Source organism: Sebastes fasciatus, chromosome 13 (genome assembly GCF_043250625.1).
Source record: "Sebastes fasciatus isolate fSebFas1 chromosome 13, fSebFas1.pri, whole genome shotgun sequence".
Classification (NCBI taxonomy): domain Eukaryota; kingdom Metazoa; phylum Chordata; class Actinopteri; order Perciformes; family Sebastidae; genus Sebastes; species Sebastes fasciatus.
This window is the reverse complement of record NC_133807.1, coordinates 9841032-9866146: the sequence shown is the minus strand read 5'-3', so window position 1 is coordinate 9866146 and position 25115 is coordinate 9841032. Positions and strand designations below refer to the sequence as shown.

General features: G+C 41.3%; 3 protein-coding genes and 1 long non-coding RNA gene across 7 annotated transcripts; 3 read left to right on the top strand and 1 right to left on the bottom strand.

Moving 5' to 3' along the window:
• The first annotated feature begins 742 nt into the window (after positions 1–742).
• Positions 743–15715, top strand: LOC141780196 (uncharacterized). Of its 3 annotated transcripts, none has more exons than XM_074655329.1 (16): positions 743–1201; positions 2466–2640; positions 2825–3046; positions 3207–3326; positions 4660–4793; positions 4969–5013; positions 5114–5153; positions 9416–9523; positions 9669–9791; positions 9898–10037; positions 11218–11286; positions 11482–11612; positions 13004–13082; positions 13174–13245; positions 14753–14896; positions 15036–15715. In XM_074655329.1, the coding sequence occupies exons 1-16, from the start codon at positions 1058–1060 to the stop codon at positions 15120–15122; spliced, it is 1833 nt and encodes a 610-aa protein (XP_074511430.1). In that variant the 5' UTR covers positions 743–1057; the 3' UTR covers positions 15123–15715. The 3 variants fall into 3 exon arrangements, with proteins under 3 accessions (XP_074511430.1, XP_074511429.1, XP_074511431.1); XM_074655328.1 differs by having other exon boundaries at positions 12965–13082; XM_074655330.1 differs by lacking the exon at positions 11218–11286 and having other exon boundaries at positions 12965–13082.
• LOC141780213 (uncharacterized) lies at positions 4911–9511 on the bottom strand. The gene is made up of 2 exons (XR_012596585.1): positions 9399–9511; positions 4911–5135 (listed from the first exon to the last, which is right to left on the bottom strand). It is a non-coding gene; the product is annotated as an uncharacterized LOC141780213 (long non-coding RNA).
• A 901-nt stretch (positions 15716–16616) lies between the features above and the next one.
• On the top strand, positions 16617–21949 carry LOC141780203 (uncharacterized). Of its 2 annotated transcripts, none has more exons than XM_074655341.1 (4): positions 16617–17208; positions 17365–17433; positions 19124–19416; positions 20589–21949. In XM_074655341.1, exons 1-4 carry the CDS (start codon positions 17001–17003, stop codon positions 21420–21422), a joined length of 1404 nt encoding a protein of 467 aa, XP_074511442.1. In that variant the 5' UTR covers positions 16617–17000; the 3' UTR covers positions 21423–21949. The 2 variants fall into 2 exon arrangements, with proteins under 2 accessions (XP_074511442.1, XP_074511443.1); XM_074655342.1 differs by having other exon boundaries at positions 16619–17208; positions 19151–19416.
• A 929-nt stretch (positions 21950–22878) lies between these two features.
• LOC141780209 (pseudokinase FAM20A-like) lies at positions 22879–25097 on the top strand. The gene is made up of 4 exons (XM_074655349.1): positions 22879–23467; positions 24178–24259; positions 24394–24453; positions 24690–25097. The coding sequence occupies exons 1-4, from the start codon at positions 23443–23445 to the stop codon at positions 24946–24948; spliced, it is 426 nt and encodes a 141-aa protein (XP_074511450.1). The 5' UTR covers positions 22879–23442; the 3' UTR covers positions 24949–25097.
• The last annotated feature ends 18 nt before the right edge of the window (positions 25098–25115 follow it).

Below are 25115 nucleotides of genomic sequence, written 5' to 3'. Positions count from 1 at the left end.
CTTCTCATTGGTTCAAACCCATGGGAATTTCCCGTGATCACGTGGTCCTATCTCATTGGATGAAAAACATCACCAGGGGCGTGGGGGAAAAAGGGGAGGGGAAAGGGGGACCGCCTATAATGATGTCGACGTATCTCATTGGCTCAGGGGAGGGGCTGGGTGGGCGTGGTTAGGGTGGGTGGGCGTGGTTTCCGTATGGCGTGGCAGCCTGTGATTGGACACGAATTAGTCACACCTGTCAAAATGAATTTGACATGAAGTGTACCCCTATTCTCTCTCTTAGATAGATAGCTATATAGATAGATAGATAGATAGATTGATTGATAGATATATATATAGATAGATAGATAGATAGATAGATAGTAACTTTATTGATCCCAAGGGAAATTCAAGTTTCCAGCATCACAGTTCCATAGTGCAAAACATGTTAGTAAAAAAGCAGTAGTTTTTTTTTTTTAAAGTGAATATAGTGCAGAAGAGACTGTTAAAAATGAGTATAGTGCAGGGTAACATCTGTGATACAGGACTATTAAAACATCTTTATATAAGTATAGTTTGTTTATGTAAATAATAAGACAAAAACATGCTAATAAAAGAGGATCTCTCTCTGTGGTGGATGATGATGCCCCCTGCAGCCACTGACCAGAACTGCAACTTTGCCAACAGAAATTTTCACTTTCACTTTCTAAACGTCACTAGATGGAGGAGGAGGGACCGGTCAGGAGCCCAGGAAGAGCCCACTGCTGCTGAGAAGAGGAACTGAGAAAACATTAGTAGGTAGATCCACAAGAGAAACGTCTACTGGACATCCTTCCGCTTAGTTTTAAATCTGCTGCTGACTGTGATTTCTGACACACTGCAGTGAACTTTGGTGCTCATTATTTAGTTTGTGTGTTCAAATCCTGTCGAGCAGCAGGACAGTTCAGTGCAAAGTGAATTATTGCATGAGAGAGAGGGAGCCTCTCATATAACATCTGTAGGCATCTGGAGCAGTCCTGGTCTCTCTCTGGGTGTGTTTTTGTGCAGAGACTCTCTGGGTTGAAGTCGCCCACCACCGATGGACCCGATGGACTGGCTGGAGGAGGACGAACTGCTGCGGTTCTTCCGCCGTCACAAAACCGAGATGTCCTTAATGGAGAACCCGCACACGTTCCTCAACCAGCTCCGGGACCACGACCTGGTCCCAGAGGACCACTACAAGGTGAGGAACTGTTACTATGCATCTGTTATTATGCTATAACCTCCTCACCCACTCTCTCCTCCTCCTCATACACGGTCCCGTCTGTATGAAGTAGGCGCCGGACAGGAGAGAGCGCGGAAATAGGAAGCGACACATGTCCTAGTAGTGTAGTAGTAGGAGGAGGACTGGGAATGAAACATTGAAGTACATATACATTACATACATAATATTAAGTACATTAAGTCAGTTATTTTTTGTATCGGAAGTTTTTTTTATTTATTTTATGTTTAAATATGCAAATGAGGCATTAACTAATGTTAACTTTTGGTAGATTTAGGAGAAATCTACAGACGTAAAGAGAAAATTTTTAGAAAATAAGCACCTAAAATTGTGTTTTAGATGTTTTCTTTCCACTAGTCTGAATGAAGGCCTGCCAAAAATAAATAAATAAATGACTCAATAAATAAATAAATCCGTCATTAATTATCGCAAAAATAATGTGAAAAATAAATGTAGCAATTAATTAATTGATAAAATGTGATATAAATTGATATTTTTGAAATTATTATATTTATCTTTGTATTAATTCCCTTATTTATTTACTCTTCTGTTCAATTTTCCCTTTTATTTCTTTATGTATTTATTTTTATTAATATTTAAATGTATGTATTTATTTTTGCATTTATTCTGTATTTATTTTTTATGTACTGTATTTATTTATTTATTTATGTGATGAAAATCAGGTTAAATGTTGCAATGAATGATCCACAACACTACAATCTGGAAATACAGAGGAGGCTAAAATGATCACGGAACATCTGAAAACGAATGTTGACGATATTTAATTAAGGTGTTCCAGTAAAGGGAAACTCACACTAAAGAGACACCATTGAAATCTTTCTCTGTGACTTCTGAGGAAGAAATCTTTTTGTTGAAGAAACTTCACTCAGGTCCAATTTGAAGAAAGAATCTTTACTTCAGAGACAACACCGATGATTTAAGGTCACATTCATGCCAGCATGAAGAAAAGGACAACACACAATGGAGCAGTCTCTCTGTCTCTTTCTTTCTTGTCTCTATCTGCATAATGACTACTTTTACTTTTAGTACTTTAAGTATATTTTAATGTCAATACTTTTGTACTTTTTACGCTGTGGTATTGCTACTTTTACTTAACTTAGCTACTTTTACTAAAAGATCTGAGTATTCATGAAAAACGTGTATAAGTTAGGCTACTGTAGAATCATTAAACCCTCATTTTCCCCATACTATTGTGTATGTGCAGGAGGTGAGTCGCATGAAGAGTAAAGACAACATTAAGAAAGGTCTTTATGGGATTCTGGACTGGTTGGAGAAAGAACGATCAAAGAGCATCAAAAATTTCTGGAGGTGCGTCTTCAGGGAGAAAATCCTGAACCAGTACCCAACCCTGCGAGAGCTGCGCAACAGCCTCATGGACGGTCAGCCTTTTCTAATGATTGTGATTCTGCTTACTCTGTTTATGCAATTTGCTTGTGAATAATGTTTTTTATATAACATTATGTTAGTATGTAAGTTTGAACACAGCCTAAGACTTCTCTCGTCATTCTTTCACTGCCATTTGTCCATGGTGTGTGTACTTGATATTTACTGTAACCATGGCAGGGTCTTTCCAATTTGAGACACAAGAGCCCGAGACGGTGGAAACGGAAGAGACGGACGAGGGGAAAAGGAAGGATCTTTCAGATGACGAGGAGGGGGAGGAGAATCAAGCGAGCTCAGTGAAAAAGAAGATGAAACTGAGAAGTGAAAAGAGCGTGTGCGATGATGAGGAAGAGCAGGCCGGTCCATCATCTCGCTCGTCTCCAAGGAAAAAGTCCCCAAAAAGTCACCTCCTTCTTATGCTTTACTTTTCTTAACATGACTGTATACATTACTTGAAAGTTTCACTGCTGAAAAATGCACTCTCTAAATTACATTTCTCTGTATGTCTCAAATCTCATTTGGAACAAATGAGTCAACATATATATTATTTTTTATTTTCCAGCCTCTCCACTGAAGAAGGGAGAGAAGAATGACATTTGGACCTGGACCATGTTTAAGCACCAGTTCCCTGTGACCTGTGGACAAAAGGGGGGGATACTGAACAGAGACAGACTGGCTAAAGGTACGTAAAACCAGTGGGCAACTTTCGGTCTGAGAAGTGAAGCCAGTGTTGAAGTGCCTTAAACTTGCATTCTTTCTAATAGCCAGCAGGGGGCGACTCCTCTGGTTGCTAAAAGAAGTCAGATTGTATAGAAGTCTATGAGAAAATGAGCCTACTTCTCACTTGATGTATTACCTCAGTAAACATTGTAAACATGAGATTATGGTCTCAATCGCTAGTTTCAAGTCTTCTTCAATACAGCATGATGTTCATTTAGTAAATTACGATCCCGTTTATAGTCAAATAGACCATAAAGCAGGGGATGCTTTAGGGCGTGGCTACCTTGTGATTGACAGGTCGCTACCACGGCTTTGTCCGGTCTGGGAGTTGTCCGTGTTTTTGTCTTACAACTTTAAAGCTTTCACAGTGTGTTTTCAGTTCATGAAAGTTAATTATAACCTTTTTGGTCGCCTAATAATTCAGCGTTCAGTTGTACTTAGCTCCACCCTCTCGTGTCACTTCTGGTTGCCAAAAACCAAGATGGCGTCGGACAAAATGACGAACTCGAGGCTTCAAAACAGCAGTCCACAAACCATTGGGTGATGTCACAGTGACTGCATCCACTTCTTATACACAGTCTATGACTCATTGACTGAATCTGATGAAAAATAAATACTATCATCATTGTCAAAACACAAAAAAGTGAATTAGGACCAGGCTTAGAGATATTTACCTCTTATGCTCATTTTCAGCTGCATGCTTGTATTTTGGGTTTCCACTAGAACATGTTTTCATGCTTTAATGTTCAAAAGACTCTTTATTTTTCTCATACCGGCTGTGCTGCAGCACCTCTTTTCACCCTCTGTCTGAAGCTACTCCCACCCTCCCAAAAAGCCCAGTCTGATCTGATTGGTCAGCTGGCCCACTCTGTTGCGATTGGTCAACCGAACCAAACTCTTCGGACTCCGCTCCAGCTCCGCTCTAACTAGCTTTGTTTGAGGGCGTGCCAAAGTAGGCGCTAGGCAGGTATCATGCAAATGTGTTTCTTGGTGACATCACCACGTTACGGAAGAAAAGGCAGTGTTTCTGTGGGGGAGAGAAACTCCCTTTGGCGTGTCATTTGGGCTTTGTAACTTTGCAGACCTTTTACATGCACAAAAAACTATATAACACAATAAAGAAAATAGAAAAAGCATAATAGGTCCTCTTTAATCAGATTTTATGGAATATAATTTCTTATATAAAAACATTGAAAAATGAAACTTCTCACATCTGATTCTGACAGGGGAAAGATAGTGACAGCAGGTGATTAATGGTTGAAATGAACACATCCCCAATCCTATGAATGTTTCAGGGGAGGAGTGCATTGCGGTCGAGAAACAGTGGTTTACTCCCAATGAATTTCAGACGTTTGCGGGAAGGAAGAGCTGCAAGAACTGGAAGTGGAGCATTCGATGTAAGGACACCTCCCTGGGAAAACTTATAAAGGTTTGTTGAAAAGTGAATTTGGAATATACACATGAAACAAGACTGTGTGAAGTCATGACTTGCTTTTCTTTAACATCGGCCATGTTAGCGTCCCTCGTCAGATCACTTCACACGTAGTTTGTTGTGAAAATCGATTTATTTTCTGTTTTTTTTTATTTTTTTTATCCCACTGCAGGAAGGTCACCTGAAAGCAGGAAATTACAGAAGAAAGTGTAAAAAGGTAAAAACAAAAACAAATCAATAAATCAATTCTGACTTTGTGGAATATCTTCTTGTTGTTAGTGATCCTGATCCTTTTTTCTTCTTCTTCTTCCTGCTAGGCCAAGACATCATTGTTCCCATCTGGTGATGTAGTTACAGGTTCGTTGAATTAGTGCAAAACTCAGATTTTTAAACTACAGGAGTATACATGGAGTATTTCTGTTAGCTTATGAGAGAGTGCTGCTTCCCCGCAAGCTATTACAAGATCTATCTGTCTAATCTAATTTGTTTCCATCCAAGTCAGCACATATGACGTTTAGAGTTTTAAGTTTACATATTTGAGAAAAAAAACAGGCAGAGTGGGCTTCTTAAAGCTGCAGTCGGGAACTTTGAGCAAATATGATAAAAAGTAATTTAAAAAAAATTTGACTATTTCCTGAGAGTAGTGCATAAGACAGATAATCTGTGAAAAAAATCATGTTCCTCTGCCTCCTCCTGTGCTCCTAATGGCATTTGCAAGATTTCAACATGCTCGAAAGAAAACAGCCAATCAGAGCCGAGCAGTCTCTAAAAGCAGATGTCAATCACTGCTCGTGAAACTCGCGAACTCCGATCAAATGGTCAAACTAGGCAGCGCTGATCAAATATGAATCAATATTCTGTCACTGTAATGCCTATTTCTTTGCCTCAAATGTTTTGAGAATCATCTTGTAGTGTACTGTTTAGCTGTAAAATGAGACCGTTTGCTCCGGCCGGTGGGCAGTGCTTGGTTTTGGCTCGATTGTTTTCAACATGGCTGCCGGGTCACAAACTTTCTCATTTTACAGCTAAACAGTACACTACGATACGATAATACGATAATACTTTATTGTCAGACAGGTCTGAAATTTGTTTTGCATAACAGCAGCTCCATTTGCAACATCACAGAAAGGACAAAGACAATAAACAAGAATACAAACATTTAAACATTACAATCACAGAAGACGATATTCAGGGCCCTTTAACGCACATTTGATCTGGGATTAGGCTCTATATTTAGTTTAAGGATTGACTGATGTACAAAAAAGTGCTTCAGTCTAACCTTATTAAATCGTGGAACCCTGTATCTCCGATTTGATGGTAACAATTGATATTCACTGTTCAAAACATGGTTGGGGTCAGAGACGATGTTGTTAGCCAGCCTTAAGATGTTATTATGATAGGCTGATTTATAGAATTTCTCAAGAGGTTGACCTACTATCTTTGAGCAGATTTTCATTTGGTGGAGCAGTTTTGACTTTAAAGTAGTTGACAAATTCTTGTACCATGTAGTATAGCAATACTGCAGGACACTCATAATCACAGAGGTAAAAAACAAAAGAAGAATTTGTTTACTCACCCCAAAAGACCTGAGGCGGCAGAGAAAGTAAATTCTTTGTTTTGTCTTTTTACAGACAAATTCGATGTGGTCTTTCCAAGATAACAGATGATCAATCATTACTCACAAATATTTATATGAAAATACCTGCAGGATTTTTTCGTTATGAATAACAATAGGAACTTTATGAGAGTCAGATGGTGAACCAAATACAATTTCTTCCGTTTTCTTTGTGTTAATCTTAAGAGCATTACTGTCACTCCACTCGACCATTTTGTTCACACCATGTTGGTGCAGCTCAGGGTTGTCCGAGTGACTTAACAGAGATATTATAGCTGTATCATCAGAATACTTTAGAATATATTGATTTGGTGTATTTGTATAACAGTCATCGGTGTAAAAGGTGAAAAGCATAGCTGAACTCACGCAACACTGGGGGGCCCTGACATTGGTCGTGATGGCAGTGGAAAGGGTTCCCGCTGGACCATTTTTGGCACCAAGATGTCTGTCTGTATTGTATTGAAGGCTGATGAAAAATCTAGAAAAAGGGCTCTTGCATAGGTTTTTGGTTTGTCTAAATGTTTCGTAATAATATGAACCAGAGTGGCAACAGCGTCTTCTGTACCACAACCCTGCTTATATGCAAATTGATATGGATCGAGTTTGTCTTTTGTTGTACTGACAAGATATTGGAGCAGAATTCTTTCTAGAGATTTCATAATCACTGAGGTAAGGGCTATTGGTCTGAAATCCTTGTGTTCTTTAGGACATGGTATTTTGGGTAAAGGTTTTATGTGCGCAGTTTTCCATGACAGAGGTACAGTGTGCGTGTCTACAGAAGCCTGAAAGACTGGTTGCCACACTGGTGCCAGCTCGATTGCAAAGTTCTTCAGAAGGAATGCGCTGCATTCATCCGGTCCAGCAGCTTTCTTGGAATTTGTACACCGAAAACTTCGGCAGTGATGACAATTCTGTCTGAGGGAGTTGGTATGATAGTTTTAAGTATTTCAGTGCACTTATCAGAATTGTCTAGTGATTCAAATCTGGTAAAGAAAGTGTTTAGGTCGTTGGCAAAGGAAAATTCATTATCTGTCACAATAGGTTTAGTTGGAGATGACATTCCTGTCATAGATTTCATGGTATCCCACACCTTTTTAGAGTTATTAGCTTTAAAGGCATCTTCCAGAAGCTGTCTGTGTGCCAGTTTTGCTTTCCTCAATTTGATTTTGAGCTCTTTTCCTGTCTGTTTAAGTGCTCCATAATCTTTGTTTTTGAAAGCCACTTTCCTTGTATTTATTACCTGTATTATGTCCCTGGTCACATATGATTTATTATTTGGATAGATTTTAATCTCCTTTGTAGGGACCACCAGCTGTACACAAAAATGTATATAATCATTTGTAACTGTAGTCATTTCTTCTAGTGATCCCTCCTGAAAGATTTCCCAATTTGTCCAATCAAAACAGGCTTTCAGTTGCTCCCTACTTTCATTTGTCCATGTCCTTATCTCTTTCTTTTCTGGTTTACTTTCCTTGAGTTTGGTCTTATACACTGGAATCATGTGCACAATGTTATGATCGGAATTTAATATGGGTGGCCTACACTTGGAAACGTAAGCACCTTTAACGTTTACAAAACACTTGTCCAGGATATTGTCTTTTCTTGTGTGGTCCTTAACATACTGTTCAAACCCAGGTAACACAGTCTCCAAGTGGCACTGGTTCAAGTCCCCCACCGCTATAGCCGGTGCATCTGGGTGGCTGAGTTGTAGCTCATGAACACAGTTAGCTATGGTGCTGGCCGCCTGGGACGCTTTGCCGCAGGGAGGCGCGTACACAACAAACAGCAGTATACATCCAAACTCTCTAGGTAAATAAAAAGGTCGTAACGTCATGCCAAGAATTTCTACATTGGGATCACAGATCTTATATTTTACTGAGTACGATCTGCACCATAGATCATTTATGTACGCGCAAATACCGCCTCCCCGAGTTTTTCCAGAGTCCGCATCCCTGTCTGCCCGCACAAGAGTGAATCCCGGGACTTCAAAGAGAGAGTCGGGCATTGTAGCTTGTAGCCAGCTTTCCGTGAAACATAACAATGATGCCTCACGAAATTTGTTACAGTACCTTGTGTATGTCCGTATGGCATCCACTGTATTGCTCAGCGAGCGCAGGTTTGTAAGAACAATAGACGGAAGAGGTGGCCGATTGAATCTCCGCCGTAGTCGGTTCCGAATACCCCCTCTTTTTCCTCCTTTCTTTTTCCTAAATGTTCTGATCAGCTCCGGAGGGATGTTATCCAGCATCGAATGGTAGGCGTGGCTTGATGTCATCTCCCGTGTCAGCTCGGGTTGTAGCTCCAGCAAAGTCTCTCGACTGTACGAGCGTGCGAGGCACGGCTCCTCGCCACACCTGTCCATGTTGCCACTCAGGTGTGCGGTTGAAAATTGCACCGACAAACATTTTCCACGGAGGCCAATAATCCACAGAATCAGAAGCGTAGTTTTCAGGGCAGTCATCATCTTACACTTTACACAAGGACATTTCTTACAGACGCAACAAATTAGACAGCAATTAAACAAAAACAAAAAACAAAACACAGAGCAAACGGAGCATACTGAGACGCAGTGCGCAGCCGAGCAGCGCACCTGACGATACTATACAATGACACTACAAGATGTTTCTGAAAACATTTTACGCAAGAAATAGGCATTACAGTTACAGAATATTTATCCATATTTGATCAGCACTGCCTTGCTTGACTGCTTGTTTTGAGTTTTCAAGTTTCGCAAGCAGTGATTGGTTGTTTTCCTTTGGGTGCAATGTGAAATATTTGAATGCCATTAGGAGCCCGAGGAGGGGACAGAGGAACATGATTTTTTCACAGATTATCTCTCGCATGCATTACTGTCAGGATATAGTGACAGTTTTATAAAATTAACGTCTTATCATATTTGCTCAAAGTTACTGACTGCAGCTTTAACTGCTAAAGGAGGAGAAATTATTGATATACTGTATATAAGCAACGGGAAAGTGGCTACTCACCTCCTCCCTGCTTTTAGTGTCTGAGGAAGAAGAAGATAAAGATGAAGATGAAGATGAGGACTGTGATCAGGACAAGGAAGACCAGATTTCCTCAAGCAGCAAAGAAAGTTCCATGGCTGTCACAGGTGCTGGTTTCTACAAAGTGAAAGTGATATTCAGGGTTGAAACACAGTTATGCTATATAATATATATATATATATAAAATATATAATATATCCCAGTATCATAGCAATGGTTTTGTTAATCACACTTTCCACGTGTCCTTTACAGATGAAGAAGGAGAGGAACAACCTGAGCAGCAGCCAGAAGCCAGCCCTGACAGCGGCAGGAAGGTTTTCAAAGTCACATGTGGCGATTTAGCCGGGACCTTACACAAGAAACGATTTGCATCAGGTAACTACATCTTACTGTACACAAAAAGCTAAATACGTGTAATGACGTGTACTAACCAACTGAACCAAGTAAAATGTGTCTCCTCTGAACTTGCTTTCGTCACCAGGCACTCGTGGGAAGAGTATTCGTACTGAGACGAGCTGGATGAGCCCAGTGGAGTTCATGAAGGAGGCGTCATGTCCGACAGATGCCTCCTGGAGGAAAGACATCAAGTACGAAGGGGAACCACTCAGTGTCCTCTTAGAGGTAATGTGCTGTCATTACAGTCCACAGATAGCATCCGGAATTATTAACTGTGCATCTTTGTGTGTTTGTGTGATGCAATCTGAGAGAGAGAAAGTTAATCCTTAAGATTTCAGTCCTGTTCAATTTGGTTACACCTGTGGCTACCATGGTAACAGCAAGTGTGGTTTAAAGGGGACCTATTATATATTATATTATTTTCAGGTGCATACTAGAAAATGTTTACAAGCTGTGCTGTTCTCATATCGGTTGTGCTGCAGCACCTCTTTTCTCTTTTGTTTCAGCTCTTCATTTATTCAGTGCGGGAATGGCGGACTCCGCCACTATGAATAAAAACTACTATATAGAGAGATAATTACAGAATAAACGCACACCAGCTGTGACCGTTCCATCCTCCTCGCGGCGATTGCCTCATTAACGTTATGGTTCTCTTAAAGCATTGGGTTTAAATCTGAAATATTTCCAAATAGGTGCTTTTTCTTTTCGCTTCGACACCAAATCCTCCGCCATCTCACAGTCCGTCAACTCTCTCGTCCCGTGTGTGTGTCTGAGCTGACTCCTTAAGATGTATTCACTTTCAGATTGTAGCGTCCGTTATCCGACTATCTATTGATAACACGGCGCTGATACGCCAAAATGAACTAAATGGGTTTTATTTCTGTAAAAAAGCAAAACAACGGTTGGGAAGGTGGCGTATGTAATGTAATCGGTGTGTGCCCGACCACCGTGTAACACTACCGCAACAAGCCTACTACACACCAGTTTCATGACTGCATCTTGCATGGTTGCGACGCTGACAAAACGGTGACAAAATCTGTCCCACAGACAGAAATAAAAACACCCAGCAAAGTACTCAAAACGTCCTCTGTGGTAGTTCCTGCTACAGTAGGCGTTTCCAGTAGGCTGGTTAAAAAAACAAAATGTGAGGTTATTTAATTTACAGAGCCGAGAAATACTAGCATCTGATTTAGAAACAAATGTAAAGAGATTGAGACAGAAATATGTATACACAGGTTAAGTCAACTATGGCATTAGTGATGCAGTTTCATGAAATTGTGTGTCAGCTCTGAAATGTAGCCGGGGGGGGCGGGGGGTAATGAGAGAGCCACAGGATTCGTTGTCAAGCCTAAAAGACCTAAACTATGAAACAAAGAGGAAGACGCTGTTGATTCGTCTATTTCAGGCGAACATCTTGAGTACCGACTCACCGAACTGTACCTGCAGAAATTGCAAACCAAGTGTTATCGACCTGGTAAGTTTGTTCATCAGTCAGTTTTCCCTCATTCCATATTCATCTTTGTTCTGCATAAACAATGTGATGACCAAAACCTGTGTCTCTCACTATGAGCTGCAGTATATTATTATGAACAAGGAACCTTTTTCTCTCAGATGCAACATGTAATTGAACTGTGTGTAATCGGAGTTGCTGTCATGTCCGTCTTGGCAGGAGAGTCAGGAAAAAGATGACGAGTGCAGCATCTGTAAAAGTGAGGAAGAAGAGTTGGTGGTGTGCGATCACTGCCCTCGCTCCTTCCACCAGAAATGTCACCTGCCTCATTTAGAAGACACCATTTTCGGGTGAGTGTTCATCAAACCCAGAGATGAAGATGCTGCTTTTTGAAATTTAAAGCTACATTTATCAATATTTCCATCAAATGATTACGTGTGAGAGATATTGTTTATAGTGATGAACCCACAAAAAATCTTCACCTGACTCTGCAGTTCCCCTGAGCTCTAATGACCAATTTAGCATCTTTTAGCTCTTTGTTTTTATGCATCCGCACCGGCGACAGCTGTGGACAGAGGCATTATGTTTTCAGGTTATCCGTATTCTTGTGAACGCAATATCTCAGGAACGCCTGAAGCGATTTTCTTCAAATTTGGCACAAACGTACACTTGGACCACTTGAACTGATTAGATTGTGGTGGTCAAAGGTCACTGTGACCTTATTCTCCTTTACAATAATTCATTACATGGTTACCATCAAGCAAGCAAACTCATTAAAATATGTAAAAATTAACTATGATGCTAAATAGTGGCATTAGAATGTGCTAGAGGTCACCAAATTTGGGCTTATATATATATATACACTCGTCGGCCACTTTATTAGGCACACCTGTTCAATTGCTTGTTAACACAAATAGCTAATCAGCCAATCACATGGCAGCAACTCAATGCATTTAGGCATCTAGATGTGGTGAAGACGACTTGCTGAAGTTCAAACCGAGCATCAGAATGGGGAAGAAAGGGGATTTAAGTGACTTTGAACGTGGCATGGTTGTTGGTGCCAGACGGGCTGGTCTGAGTATTTCAAAAACTGCTTATCTACTGGGATTTTCACGCACAACCATCTCTAGGGTTTACAGAGAATGGTCCGAAAAAAAGAAAATATCCAGTGAGCGGTAGTTTTGTGGACGGAAATGCCTTGTTGATGTCAGAGGTCAGAGGAGAACGGGCAGAGTGGTTCGAGATGATAGAAAGGCAACAGTAACTCAAATAACCACTCGTTACAACCAAGGTATGCAGAATAGCATCTCTGAACACGTCGAACCTTGAAGCAGATGGGCTACAGCAGCAGAAGACCATCCGGTACTAGCAAGGTGTACCTAATAAAGTGGCCGGTGAGTGGATATATATATGTATATATATATATGTATATATATATATATATATACATATATATATTAGCCCTTATCAGGGGGTAGTTTAGCTCATTAAATGACAAAACAAGTTGATAAATTCCGACCTAAACACTCATGTTACACTAGTCCGCGAGATTAACTTGGTTAAAGTGAAACAAAAATGAAGATTTCTGACATTTTGTTCAAGATTGATAATTGCCAGACCCTACATATGTATGCATTTTATCTTACTTTTGTATGTGTGTGTGTGTGTGTGTGTGTGTGTGTGTGTGTGTGTGTGTGAGCAGGGACGGTAGTAAATGGATGTGTACGTTCTGTGTATTCAGAACCTACCGAGAGTCGAGTTACAGGGACGAGCTGGAAAGAGAAGCGGTCATGTCTCGCCAAATATTGCAAAGCATCCTGGTGAGCACAACGTGACTCTCTGTCTATACATCCTAACACCTGTCTCTCTGTCACACAGCCGTCACTCATCCCTCTTTCCTTACACCAACAGCAATGCCAGTATCTCCTTCTGTATCTGTCCAGCGCTGAGGAACAAAGATTTGCTTCAAACCGATGCCTCCATGTAAGTGTATTTCTCTGCTATTCCCATGCACCTGTTTCTGTCTTCAAAATCTTGACAAATAGTGTCAATTGTTTATTTTATAGCACATAAAGTACACTTAAAGGGCCATCAGCGTTCTTTTCCGTTTTTTGGGGGGGGGTTTTCAAATGGAAACGCCCACTCAGCTGTTAGCAAAAATCAGTGACGTAGGTTTCCACAGTAAGCTAATCAATAAGGTAATGAATAATGTGAACGCTAGCACTAGCTGAGTCAACGTTACCTGTGCTAAGTTTGGAAATAACTGAAAGGGTTCGTCCTGATTTTTTGAAGTGGGGTTGTTTGCGTGCTCCCGCGATCTGCGGGGTAAAATTACTGTTTTTTGTGAATGTAGTCTGGTGGCTTTGAAGAGAGCGATATAACGGCGTCAGTTCCCCGTTGAAGAGGGCTGACTGACAGCGAGGTAAAGCAGCTGTGGACGGGAGCAGCAGAAAATCGTATTTTAGTGACCTAAAAAAAAATCAATATCAGTATGTATGCTATATTTACAATATTTTCACAGCTTTACCTCGCCATCAGACAGCCCTTTCCAACGGGGAACTGAAGCTTTTATATCGCTATCTTCAAAGCCACCAGACTACATTCACAAAAACAGTCATTTTACCTCTCAGAACACGGGAGTTGCTGGTCTACCGCTGTATCGATCAGTTTGTTTGTGTCATTGTGTGACTTTCGGATCTGAACTAACGTGGCGTCCACACAGCAGTACATTGTTTAGCTTCTGTGCCGGTACTCATGTCTGCTTCTCCAGACTGGGAACGTGCCGAGCACTATCTATGTTACTTTCTTACACGGCTCTGTTGAATACGCAAATCTGATTGGTCAATCACAGGGTTGTATGGTGTGTTATTTCTTCATAGCAGGCCGTTGCTATGTATAACAGACCATTGCTATGGACGCAGTTCCGATGTCGGACTCTGGAGGACCGTTTTTGTGTCAAATTATTGATTTCTTTCGTAAGTAGCCGTGTAATAAGCGGGATAATGTACAGCTAGCCATTCATTATTGTGAAATAAACCCCTTCAGGGCGCAAGTCGGGGTCCACCCCTCCACTTTACCCTGTCAGGGTTTATTTCACAACAATGACCAGCCCGCTGTTCATTATCCCTTATGTAGGTAATACACTGACTATAAGGATGTATATCTACTGTATATGTAGCAGCATCATCATGCAGAAACCTACGTCAGGTCAAGCGGGAAAAAGATTAAGACACTAAAACATACGTACTTCGACCAAAATGTGAATGTTTGGATTTGAATATATAAGGAACACCACTGGGAAGCTACAGAGTGATATACAAACCTCAACTACAAAAAAATAATAATGGACCGGCCCTTTAATGATCTGGCTACTGGAGGACTCACACTAGCTTCAGGTTTTTGCTCATGATAGTCTGAAATCTATGTAAACAAAAGACAGCGGTATTGCAAAGTGTTGAGTATTTCATTTATTTCTGCTCGGTACCCACAGTTGCAGAACTACTCCACGGTGATCAAGACTCCGATGTGGCTGGGTAACATAGCAGACAAACTCCAGGAGCAACTCTACAAGACCGTTGGAGAGTTTGTGTCCGACGTCCAGCTTATTTTCACCAACTGTGCTTCATACAACCGAGTAAGAAAACAAACCTCTAGATGACATGCAGCGTTAGGAGTTTTCACCATTTTCACATGTGGTACTAAGAGGTTTCCATCAACAGTTAAGGTTCATTTTTATACAATATAGTGAAATGGTGTGTTATGTTCTTTTGCAGGACAATGCTGAATACCTCGCGGCAGGAAACAGACTGAAGGAGTTATTTGACGGAGAAATGAAGAGTGTGTTCAACATCAGTGAATAGATAAACAGTGCTCAGTTTTCACACTCAGTAGGTACTGGGAAAAGGTTAAACATCTGTAAGTATCCCTTTTGACATTTACCTCATATCTGGTTAAAATATTTCAAAAGAAATAATTGCTAATCAAGAGAAGTTAAGAGACTTTTACTTTAATTATGACAACACATTTAAATATTGTATAACTCTACTACAATGCATTAAAAAAATCTAATTTTTCCTATTAGTTATCTGGTTTACTCACAGAGGGTGCGGTATAACAAACTACTTGCAACACTTTCAGTGTTACATAATAGTTTTTCTTCAATACAAGAATTTGTACAATGGCGGCATTTTATATGACTTTTAATATAATTTGTTATAATCTATAGTGTTTTTTTATTGCCATATGTTCATTTCTGTTGTAACACCACATGTGATGAGGGTTTCAAAATGTATTTATTTTGAATGTATGTATTGTATTGGTCTAAAGCAGTTTTGCATCATGCAATATATCCAACAGGATTTCCATGTCACGACAATATTTAAAGTACAATTAATTTGCGCTCTCTGTTGATTGTTGACGTCTGTTTTTAAAATAAATTTAAAACAAATACAAATTTGTTTGTGTACATCTTTAATGACATGGCTCGTTTTGATAAACCTGCCTCTTAAAGGTTAAATCTATATTCCAGAATGGAAACAAAAAGACTGACACTACTACTGTGACTGATGGGTCTTTTACGCAGCAGGTAAATTAAACCTAAACTTTTAATTATGATTAGAAAGACACAAAACAATGGGAACGTATTTCCTATTAAATGTACAGAATGGGTGGTCTTTTTTAGGAGTAATCACATGATGAAAGTTAGATACTGACTGAATCTTGTTTTGAAGCTTTATTGTTTACATGTTTTTGTTTTTTCACTTACTATATACAGTATGTATGTGTGTAAAGTATATATGTGTATACTGTATAATATAAATATACATATATGTGTGTATATATATATATATATATATGTATATATATATATATATATACATATGTATAAATATATATTTGTGTTTGTATACAGTATATACATATATATGAATATACATATACTGTATATGTATGTATGTGTGTGTGTGTGTGTGTGTGTGTGTGTGTGTGTGTGTGTGTTCTGGATTGATGTAGCCAATTTTCTTATAAATTAAAAAAAAAAAGAAACTTAAGATGAATGTTGAAATAAATATGTTCAATGATGTATTTTAGTCAAGATAAGGTTGAAAAATAATATGCTGTATATCATAGACCATTCATTATTTTTGAAAAAAAATCCATATTCATGAGAAAAAAACTGGTCAGGAACCAAACCAACTCTCCTGCATTTGTATTTATAAATTCAAACAATAAACCACCATCTCATCTAATATTAGATTAATAAAATAAAACTTACATAACACAAACTCTGGCATTATGAAATGAAAATGCAATTATTTTTGTTTTGCCTTCTTTGTTGTTATTGTTTTTTTTTGTTATTTTCCTTGTCTATTTGTACTTTATTGTTTACATGTACTTGACGTGCGCTCAGCTGACGTCACTGCCAGAGTTGCCAGCAGCAAATCTGTGCTGGGAGCTGCGCAGCCGCGCTGCGCATCCGTCGGCTGAGCTGGACAGCGCAGCCATTTCTCTGTATCCTTCATGAGGAAAAATACAGAGGGGTGGCGGTTTGTCCATCAAGGACACAATTACTAAGCCGACGTGCGGGAGTCATGACGTTAGCAGCACACACCGAGGCTGAACCTGAACTCATCACCGACTGAGATCCCCCAGCTCCAAACTTTCTCCTGATCCAACGCCTGCGCAGACAAACAGGCTGTCTGTCTGCTGCTTTGTGTTTGCGTGTGTGTGTGTCAGCCATGGAGGGAGATCTGCACGGAGACTGCAGCGCCGTCTCGACTCTGCATGTGAAAACTGAAGCGGTCGATGAGAATCCATCTGCGCTGGTTGTGGGCAGCCGAGAGCCGCCTGCGCCCTGCGGAGATACCGCATGCAGAGGAGGAGGAGGAGGAGTGGATCAGACTGCAGAGGAGCTGGCTGACAACACAACTACTCCTGTACTGCTGTGTGAGTGCACACATTAGCTGGTTTTAAAGGACATCAAATGAAGAATTTAATATGTTTAGCTGTTAATTTCCATCTAAATTAATTCAGATCAGCATGTATAACATCTTTTTAAATGTTTTGACATTAATGTGCCTTTTGTCTGTCCTGTGCCTTTAGATCCTGTGAGCACAGACCGCTTCTTCACCACATCGGGAGATGGGAAAACCTACCTGAAGATAGCTCCAGGTGAGAGGATCAATGAGACTTTTACTATTGTGATTGTCTGTGTCATCAGAATAAAATAAAACACATTATAGAGTATATGCACACACCTGCACAAGAGCTTTCTGTGTAAGAAATGATGAATTCTCATAACTATTAGTCAACCAAAAGGTTTTCAACTTTTCCAAAAACCTTTTATAGGAAAATAACACTCTCTAGAGAGAGCCTTTAGAGTTTTTACGTTACCTGAAGGCCACCGTAGTTCTCCGACACGCTTTTGAAACTGCGGTAACGTGAGCCGCAGAGTGCAAAACCGTGGTACCGTTTTCTAGATTTTGCCAAATTATACACAATGTCCCTTTAAAGGATAATTTTCAGATCCCAAAAATGGCATGTATTGGAGCTCCAAATACAATTTAGTTAATAGAAATAAAGCCCCTAAAAATCATCTTTAGGTATTATTTATTCATATTTTAAACGGTCATTTCGGTATTATTTCAACCTGGACCCTATTTTCCCACGTTTTTCTGTCTAACTCACTAATAGGAACAACAATTTCTGAAAATACTCCAGTATTGAGGGAGAGCGCTGTAGACAGCAGCTGCTAAACGGGCCGCAATGTGTTGCTATTGGGGCAAGCTGGCACCGTCATTTGCGTCCACTAAAACTGCGTGTTTTTGCCATGACAGACTCTGATTGTTATTATAAGTGTCTGACATTATGATAAGAGTCTCGCTCAAGGAGAAGTCTCGTTATGAAATCTGGCGAGGTGATTTGTTGCAGAAAGACAACAGTGGAATAGAGGAACACATCCATGGTGGAAATGTGAGCGCCGGCCGGGCAGAGTTTGTTGTGTTGGAGTACAGAAAGCGTAGCTTACTGTTATCTAAAAGATTTTCAATGTCATGGCTGAATATTTAGATGATTTTGACAACGTGGATGAGGTCTTTGAATTCGATGGCCGCCCGTATTTATTTGAGCCAGAGTATATGGATAGTCAGATTTCACAACTCGACTTCTCCTTGAGCGGGGGTTGGACACAATAACAAACAGACCGGATCAAGCGAAAGGTAAAAAAAAAAGGTTTTATTTCTCTGTAGGGTTCTTTTCATAATGTTGTCAGACACTTATAATAACAATCTGAGCCTGTCAGTGGCAAAAACAAGCACTTTTAGTGAACGTAATGTTACATTGATGCTGATCACTTGCCCCAGCAGCTCATTTCACGGTTGACGGTTACAGCGTTCTCCGTCAATACTGGACCAATTTCAGAAATTGCTGTCGCTATTAGTCCCTTACACACAAAAACATGGGAAAATAGGGTCCAGGTTGAACAACCTGGATAAAAAGTGACCCTTTAATGCTTAAAAACAACTCCCGACAACCCAATAACTGTCTGCAGATTCTGACTCAAATGTTGCCAATCCTGATTGGAGCACGTGACATCACCTTATCCAACTAAGCTCCGCCCATTTCAAACCAGTGAGAGAGAGAAGAGAACAGAGAGAAGAGAACAGAGAAAATCTCTCATGTGAAACAACAAAAACTGTTCTAACTTTGGCAGAAAGTAGTGTGTGTTTAGTAAGAAGCTGGTGGAGAAAATAAATTTTCAGGGCATTTTGAATATATGTCAATATATCTCCTCCATACACTTTTACATATTAAGCGAGCCCACAGGTCACCGCAGTCACCCGTGTCCTCTCCTCTCCCCCAGCTTCAGCGATGCCGCCTGCTCCTTCAGATAAGACGCTTCCTTCCGGCTCCGACTTCTCCTCCAAAGCAGTGTTGTATCTGATCGAGGCAGTCGGCCGCCGCTGGGGCCTGTACGAGACCCGGGAGCGCTCGCAGCTCTTCCAGAGCGTCCAGGAGGAGATGGCCTCCAAGGGGCACGTGCTGCCTGTTGAAAAGATCCGCCGCAAGTGGAACAACCTCATTGTCACGTACAAGAGGGTTAAAGACCGCAGCCGGGAGACGGGCCACGCTAAAACGTCCTGGGAGTTCTTCGATGTATGTAGTTTCCTTCTAGCATTCTATTTCCACACAGGGATGCTTGGTCTGCCTGTATACAGACTGTGTTTTACAGCTCTAGAAACATGTTGATATGTCTCTGAGCTTTGCATATTTCACATGAAGGACAGATGTAATTGTTGTGGTTGTTTGCTAAACCCCGCCCTCCAACAACAGCGAATGTGCTTTCATACCTCGGCAACCAAAGTCAGGCACAACAGGTCTGTCAAGCTTTGGGTTTCCCCACATGTTGATGCAGTGTATACTGCTGTAGTCAGAGTCAGTGTTACACTGCTGACAGTAGCATAGAGCCGAAGGTGTGTTCCTGGTGCTGAGAGATCAACTGATGATCACCTGATCTTGGTGCCACAATTAACTTGGGTTGTTTAGTTCCTCTATAGATGTGTACTTAGACCTGGATACGTTGCCACTGCTCAGCCTTGCTTCCAATTTCTTTCCAGTGGCCACTTGTGGTATTGCAGCAAAAAAAATCCCCTGCAGACCCAAAAAGCATTTTCACCCCTGTAACTCTCTTTCTCACACTTTTTCATCTGCCCGGCTGCCTTTATTTGTTAATAAAAGTGTAAATTGTAGTGAAACTGACTTTAAGCCAACAATATCAGGGGACAAATTGTTATTTATGAAAATAGAAATCTTAATTTTTGTCTTAAAACAATTGTGATGTCTGATGTGTGTTGCGGTTTATGGGGCTAGGATTCTGGGGGGTTGAGCCCTAACCCTAGAGCGGCATAGACGGCGGCAGGAGGGCTCCAAATCTGAATTTCACCTAGGGCACCAAAAGTGCTAGAGACCAGTAGAGCACCATTGTAAAAGAGACGTCTGTAAAACTGTTGACAGGACACCTTACTTATAGCTTTTCCTATTGTGAATTTTTGATCCATGGAGGTTTTATATTTGTAAAACTTTTCTACGAGCCGAGAAAGAGATTTAAAAATATGTGACGTCACCACAATGTAAAGTCTACGGGCCGAGCGTAAACTCTACTGCCCATATGGGCCGCATAGTAAACCCTGAAACCAGTAAAACTGCGCTAGGCAAGCAATTCTCATTAGATTGTATAGGCGCCATCTTGGGGTCCGGCATCCATTTCTTCTAATTCATCCATGATTTTTTCCTCTCTCCGTCTCTTTGTATGTCTTCCCTCACTCTAGCTGATGGACGCCACGCTCTGCGACACCGTTGGCACTCAGATCGTCAACAACAAAAGAAACAAAGGCTGCAACGCCGGTTCCACGCTGCCTGGTCCTTTGGCAAAGATCGCTGCGAAACCACAGGTTCCGCCGCCCGCCACCATCATCCGCCCTAATGGGGACTTTGCTTCGACGGGTGGCGTGGACTCAGCGGGTCAAGGAGCCATCGGTAGCGCTGCTACCATTACCTCAGTGGCTACAGCCACCGTTAGCCCGACAAACACTCCAGAGCTCAAGCCCCTGATCGTCCTCAACAGTGACATTGTTGCGACCAGTATTCATCCAGCCACCATGGGGCCATCTCCATCTTTTATCTCTTCACCTTGTTTCACAGAGACAACTTCCCCTTCCCTCGGCTCGACTAGCAACGCAGACCTCAACGCATCGCGCTACGTAGGCCGTAAAGCTCCGTCGTTCTCATCAGGCGTCATACCCTTTCGCCTCAGCAACAACCAGAACCTCCTCGGCCTCTCCTCCTCTTTTCCCCCTGCTTCCCCCTCTCTCGCGTCATCTATCCCCACTTCGTTATCTGCAACAACTGAAGGACAGAATCAGAAAGGGAGCGAGGAGCGAACCAGCGTCGCTTTGTTCCAGGAGTTTCTGAAGCGACAGGAGGAGCAGGCCTACCTGGACCGGGTGGCTCGCCGCAGGGTGGAAGCCCGAGAGAAGAGGCGCGAGAGGAGGGAGGTACGGATGGCGGAGTCCCTCGGCAGGGTAGCCACGGCCCTGGAGCTGCTCTCCTCCAAACAGGACACCGTCATCGCCCTCCTGCAGAGACTGGCTGATCGGAAGTGAAAAAGTGGGGAAAAGCCTGGAAACTTCTTAATACTCCTGTTGTGTAGCGACCGCGCCCGAGTTCCATAATGCTACTGAAAAGGGTTTTACTCTCCTGATCTTACTGTGAATAAGTAAGAGATAATGTAGAGCGAGCCAGTCATTGTTGTGAAATAAAACCCTCCGCTGTCTGGGTTTATTTCACAACAATGACCGGCTAGCTGTACATTATCCTGCTTATTACACGGCTACTTACTTAAGAAATCAATAATTTGACACAAAATTATAGCAACCCATAGCAACGGTCTGTTATACAGTACATAGCAACGGTCTGTTATACAGAAATAACTGTAGAACGCTGTGATTGACCAATCAGAAGCGAGTATTCAACAAAGCCTTGTAATAACATTTTATAAATCACATGAGCTGCTCACTTTTCTACATGAAGCATATAGTGAAATGGGGTGCTATTGTAACATGCTTTACATTTAATGCATTTCAGTTTGCTGCACTAACATCCAATAAAAACATGAACTTTCAGTCGATAAGATTTTGTCTGAGCGATAATAATAAGAATGGGTTCACATTTTTTACTTTACTGTCAATACTGACGCGCCCTTATGACACATTGAAAAAAATGTTGGTCTATGTAAAAATTCCTCCGCTCCATACTGGTCAACAAGAGGTCCCTTCCTAATGTAATTCCAATGTAAGTGATTTGGGACAGTTTTTGAAAAATCTAGCAGGTATCTTACAAACTTACAGTTTAGTACAGTTAGTAAAAAATGTCTTTCCGATATTAGTTTCAGTTGAGCTCTATAATGCACTCTATTTGCACAAAACGTCCCCCACATTAGAAAGTATGGCCAGTATGGACAGCCAATGAACATATAGCCATGTGGGTGTCGGTTTAAAGAGGACCTATTATGCTTTTATGCTTTTCCCCCCCTTTCCTTTAGTGTGTTGTACAGTTTTTAGTGCATGTAAAATGTCTCTAAAGTTACAAAGCCCAAAGTCCACGCCAAAGGGAGTTACTCTCCCCCACAGAAACACTGCTCCTGAACTGCCTAAAACCTCTTTCTTGAAGTCCCGCTTTTTCCTCCGTAACGTGGTGATGTCACCAAGTAACACATTTGCATAATACCTGCCTAGCGCCTAGTTTAGCACTAGCACGCCCTCAAACAAAGCTAGTTAGAGCGGAGCTGGAGCGGAGTCCGAAGAGTTTGGTTCGGTTGACCAATCACAACAGAGTGGGCCAGCTGACCAATCAGAGCAGACTGAGCTTTTCCAGGGGCGGGGCAGGAAGTCAAACAGAGTGTTTCAGACAGAGGGTGAAAAGAGGTGCTGCAGCACAGCCGGTATAAGATCATCATCCTGCTTTCCTGCTCAGCTCAAGTGGATTATTTTAAGAACGTTATGCACAAAGTTTGTCATATTCTCTCTTCGAGGTCCTGATCCTGGGACCCCCCAGACAGGCAGGCAGGGCTGCAGGAACTGTCCGAGGTGCTCAAACTGATGTGCAGGATTTGATTTGATTGATTTGGCAACAAATGATGTTGTTATTGTGGCATTTATAGGTATTTTGTCTTATTTTGATAATCTTTTTCCTTATCTCAGGCTGCGGCTCTGTAACCAACCTGAGCTTATTTGAATTAGCACCTCATTGTCAGTCGGACCAAAAGACACTGAAGCATGCTGTATATTGCCTCAATAGATACTCAGTATCTTCACCCTAATAAACTCAATCAACCTACATCAAAAAGTCTCAGATTAACTTAAGTCAGAAAGGTTAAATTAATTCCATTGAGAGAAAGTGTGGATAGTTAGCATTAGCCACCAAAGCTAAGTAGATAAAAAAAATGGCAAACAATCCTGTTAAACAGTAACAAAAAAAAACATCCTTACATTCAAACAGTATCTATTTTCTTCTGCTTTAATTTGTACTGTTGTTCCCAGGTGGGAGAAGGAGCTGGCCTACTGCGACACAGTGAAACAGACGCCTCCTTACGACCACGGCACCAGACTGGTGGACCTCATAGACATGGCTGTACTGGACTTCCTCATGGGTCAGTCTCTAAGGTTTAAACTTGACCCGGGAGTCAGTTGGGTTGCAACATAAGGGGGCTTACAGGCAGTGTAGTGGGGGTCACTGACCTCTTTGTCCTCCTTTAAAGAGGACCTATTATGCTCATTTTCAGGGGCACAGGCCTACTTGTATTTTGGGTTTCTAAAAACGCTTTATTTTTTCACCCTTTGTCTGAAAGGCTCTGTTTGAGCACCTGAAAAGCTCTGTCTGCTCTGATTGGTCAGCTGGCCCACTCTGTTGTGATTGGTCAACCGTACCATCTCTTCTCTAACTAGCTTTGTTTGAGGGCGTGCCAAAGTAGCCGTTAGGCAGGTATTATGCAAATGTGTTACTTGGTGACATCACCATGTTATGGAAGAAAAGGCGGAACTTCAATCAAGGCGTTTCAGGCAGTTCAGGAGCAGCGTTTCTGTGGGGGAGAGTTTGCCGTGGACTTTGTGCTCTATAACTTTGCAGATTTTGTTCGTACATGCACAAAAAACTCTATAACACACTAAAGCAAAGGAAAGGAGGTAGTAAAAAACATGCAAAATGGGTAAATAAATTAGTAAACAAGAGTATTATCTCCCATGTTAATGCATTCAGGATGTATTCGTGAATTTCTATCAATATATGCCATTATTAACTTCATGTGTCTACAAAAATGTCTCTGACATAATTTAAATTAACGTTAATGTTTTTCATTTGAAGGCAACATGGACAGACATCACTATGAGACGTTTGAGAAGTTTGGCAACAAGACTTTTCTGCTGCATCTGGATAACGGACGGGCGTGAGTACCACGAACATCTGATGACAACAACAAACACAGGCTATAGTATAACTTATATCTGACAGCCAAATAAGTAAAGTAACATTATATTTATACTTTCTCCTGACTGAAATGTTGTTGATAATGTTTTCCAGGTTCGGGCGTCACTCTCGGGATGAGCCATCTATTCTAGCTCCTTTACAACAATGTTGCAGGTAAAACAAAACAAAAACCTGTCTGTTTCAATGAGTGACCAGCACACTTAACAATGAGAGATGATGGGTGAAATAAATAGTCAGAAAGTAGTGGATAAAGTTGCAAGATGTAGTACAGAATACATTTAATTCAGAAGATGTTGACATATACAATTAAAGGACCCAGAGAGGGTAAAATTCTGGCTTATGTGGGTGTCAATATTTCTTTTAATCTTGCTCTCCACCCACCTTTGTAGGATCCGTCGCTCCACCCTCCTCCGCTTGCGTCTTTTGTCCCTCCCCGGATTCCGTCTGAGTGATGTCATGCGGGAGTCGCTGGTCCAGGATCCTCTGGCAGGCGTGGCCCCCCTCCTCTCTGAACCACACCTTTCTGCTCTGGACCGGCGCCTTGCAGCCGTCCTACAGGCGGTGCAGGCCTGTCAGGAACACCACGCAGATGTCATTTACAACGACCTGGAAGGATACGATCAAGAGTACGATCAACAGCCTGATTGAGGAAAAAAAATTAAATAAATGACAGGCCTATATTTGTCTCATACTGTATATCTGTGTGCATATTATTTTGTATGAACGCTTGATATCATTAAAGATGCTAAATGCAATATTGGGAGCATTTCTATTGCCTCCACACGACTCTCAACATGGTGACGGCTAAGCCTGTG